This window comes from Naegleria gruberi, assembly GCF_000004985.1.
Source record: "Naegleria gruberi genomic scaffold NAEGRscaffold_176, whole genome shotgun sequence".
Taxonomy (NCBI): Eukaryota; Heterolobosea; class Eutetramitea; order Acrasida; family Naegleriidae; genus Naegleria; species Naegleria gruberi.
The window spans coordinates 5,320-8,260 of record NW_003163161.1 but is presented as its reverse complement, the minus strand read 5'-3'; the positions used below and the strand labels follow the sequence as shown (position 1 = coordinate 8,260).

The 2,941-nt window shown below is 33.7% G+C and overlaps 2 protein-coding genes across 2 annotated transcripts in view; one reads left to right on the top strand and one right to left on the bottom strand.

The window, feature by feature from the left end:
* Positions 1-231: 231 nt before the first annotated feature.
* On the top strand, positions 232-969 carry NAEGRDRAFT_76515 (uncharacterized protein; the record flags this gene model as incomplete). Its single annotated transcript, XM_002668523.1, has 1 exon — positions 232-969. The coding sequence occupies one exon, from the start codon at positions 232-234 to the stop codon at positions 967-969; it is 738 nt and encodes a 245-aa protein (XP_002668569.1).
* A 1,048-nt stretch (positions 970-2,017) lies between these two features.
* Positions 2,018-2,941, bottom strand: part of NAEGRDRAFT_82342 (uncharacterized protein) — a gene marked incomplete at its 5' end in the record, with an annotated part of 6,026 nt that continues 5,102 nt past the window's right edge. Inside the window, 2 exons of the mRNA XM_002668522.1 lie at positions 2,018-2,679; positions 2,722-2,874. Coding sequence (XP_002668568.1) covers positions 2,078-2,679; positions 2,722-2,874 — 755 coding nt within the window. The 3' untranslated portion in view covers positions 2,018-2,077. The remainder of the gene's footprint in view (positions 2,680-2,721; positions 2,875-2,941) is intronic.

The following is a 2,941-nucleotide window of genomic DNA, read 5'->3' as shown; positions in this document are numbered from 1 at the left end:
TGATTCATTCGGACAGATGAAGTATTTAGATTCGAGATTGGACCTTTTGTTTCAGAAGTTGTAAACAAAGCACCAATCATTGATGCAGATGAATTTACTTCAATAGACTCACCTCTCTCATCAGATTTTGAAATTCAAGAGAAAGTGAAGGAAATAACATCTAAGGAAGAAAATGAAACAGATTTTATTGAAACAGAAGGAGATAAATTGGAAGACACATTCTTTGAAACAATGGAACCAACAAATAGACTCATTGATAGAGAGGTTTATAAGGATGAAAGTCTGAGAATGCACTTGTACGATGAAATTAACGATCTAACCTCTGAACTCTCAACTAAATTAAACCTTCTCAATTCCGTCCTTAGTGAAGACACTCCTTACCATAGAAATCAAGTCCCTTTCGAGTTTTTAAAGTCCATGCACAACCTTTCTGAAAGTATTTCATTCCTCACCAGAGACACGATATTCGAAAGACAATCAGAAATCAAATTTAGAGAACTAGAACAGTATGCAAACTCCTTAGAAAGAAAGCTTGTAAATTACAAAAAACTTGGGAAGGATTCTGAAGTTTCACTTGCTCAATGTAAAAAATTATACACCAAATCTAAGGATGAAAGCAATAAGAAGATTCATGACCTTACCACCTCCTTACACGGAAGATTGGATGAAATACAACTTCTTAAAAAAGGACTTTCCAATGAAAAAGATATAACCAATTCTTTAAAAACAGAAATTGATAGACTCAAATATAGACTATCAATTGAGGTTACACAAACAGAGAGTCTAAGAAAATCCAACGACATTCTCAGACAGCAACTGCTCAAAACACAAGATTACTCCAACTTTTTACACAAGGAAATTTTGAAAATAGAGGACTTTCCACTGAATCTCAAAATTTCCAATCTAATTTCTAATGAAACAAAACAATCACCAAACCTTAATCAAACGATCAATGCAACTTCAATATAAAAACATGGATCTATAAAATTAGCACTTTAAGAATTGTGTCACATCTATTTTCTATGTTAATATTGGGGAAGTGCTACTGAAGATGCACCATTTTCAAAGAAATTGGCTCTTTGGTAGAATTCTAATTTATTACCTTCTTAATTTCGGAATCTTCAAGAATGGAATTCCTCATTGGATGGTGTTGTTGAGAGGCAGTAAGGAGAGGAGAACTGGGTGATGATTTATTCCTTTATTATTATTAATCTTCTTCTTGTTTGCACAACATATCGAAATGATTGATCAGTTCTTTGTCAATATTCACACCATCCACTAAAAAAAGTTTGTCAGAAATGAATCGTGAGTATGTAGCATTGACACAATATTGGTCTTTAACTTTCTCTAATAATTCAAAGCACTCATCTCATTATGGAGAAGTTTTTGCATTACAGGTGTGTTTGCATTATTCAGTAAAATAGAATCAGAGGGATTTAACTTTTAGAAAAGTTGGCCAATTTCTTCTTTTGTTCCATCTATTACCATTAATTTCCCAAATAAATAAAATTTGTGATGGCCTAGATTAAGATTACCAATATGAAGAGATATTTTGGGGTTTTGTTTGTGTTGGAAGACTTGGCGTAAGATAATGGTTGTAGCAAAGTATTCTTGGTGTGTTGGTTTGGCTTGTTGATTGCAAACATTATTGAATATATGTTTGGTGAGTTCGAATAGTGAATTTTTTGAAGCAATTTCGTAAGAGAGGATACCATTATCCTGATGTTGTTTTGTTTTACCTTGGTATATGAATGAATTTTTCCAAATTACTACCATGAGCATTGGCCAAAAACAGCATACATTAGGTTCTATTCGAAAGTAATTGTCCACTATTATTTCTAACTTGTTTAAAATCGTTTAACGGGGGCTCAAGGTTATTGCAAACCAATTTAAAGTACTTTGCCACTACGGTATGTTCTGCTGTTATCATTTTTTCCATGTTGTTTGCATCTAAGGGTGGAGTCATTTTTTTTATTAAGGATTCATGGTTTGGAAAAAATGGAAGTGAAATTTTTTTCCTAACAACTACTTTATCAATTCAGGTGGCACACATTTAGCCAATTAATCCTGGTAAACATTAGTAGAAAGCACTTTGAGGTCGTGGATTAGGAATAATTTCTTTTGATTCAAAATACGTAACCATTTGTTTGGGTATTTCAGCTAGCACTTCAGAAGCTAATTGTGTTAAATCAGAACATTCAGAAAAGCTCACAAATTGAACAATGTCTCTTGTCATTTTAGTTCCATTACTGTGAATGAGTGGTTCATCATCAGCATCGAATTTTCTACAACTTGGGAAACTTCTACCACCAATACCAACAATTACAATTGAGATAGGTTTGTCATTGGCCTCTATAATTGAATCGATTGTGCCTTGCATGTCAAATGCATCACCATCAATAATTAACAATAGAATATTGTAGAATTGTTGTTGTTGAGTAACAGGAGGAGTTCTCTCAACGACATGTTCAATAACTCTATAAAAGTCATCTCCTCGATAAGGCTTTCCAGTTTTTGGATTAGTGGCACTTCCCATATCTCCAAATGATAGTCTTGGAACTGCCTTCTCATATGCTTCAAGTATTTCTCCTACACAAAGTTCCTCCTTATCTGAGAGTGACAGATTAAACATTGGATTCATTTTTAATTCCTTATCTATCCTTGCACCATATCCATATGCTTTCGAATAATTAGTGAAAGTGTTAAAAGTCAAATACTTACCACCATATATCTTGTCAGAATCATAAGGTTCCAAAATTTGCAAAACTTGTGCAAGGGCTTGTTGATAGTGATTCTTCTTGGAACTTAAATAATGGAGGGAGCTACTACTGGTGAAACCACCGTTTGATGCAGTAAAATCAATGCCAACTGATACTGAAATGTTACATCCTCCCATAATGTGGTCTAAAAATTGATCTTGGCGGTTTTCCTTCCTGGCAAC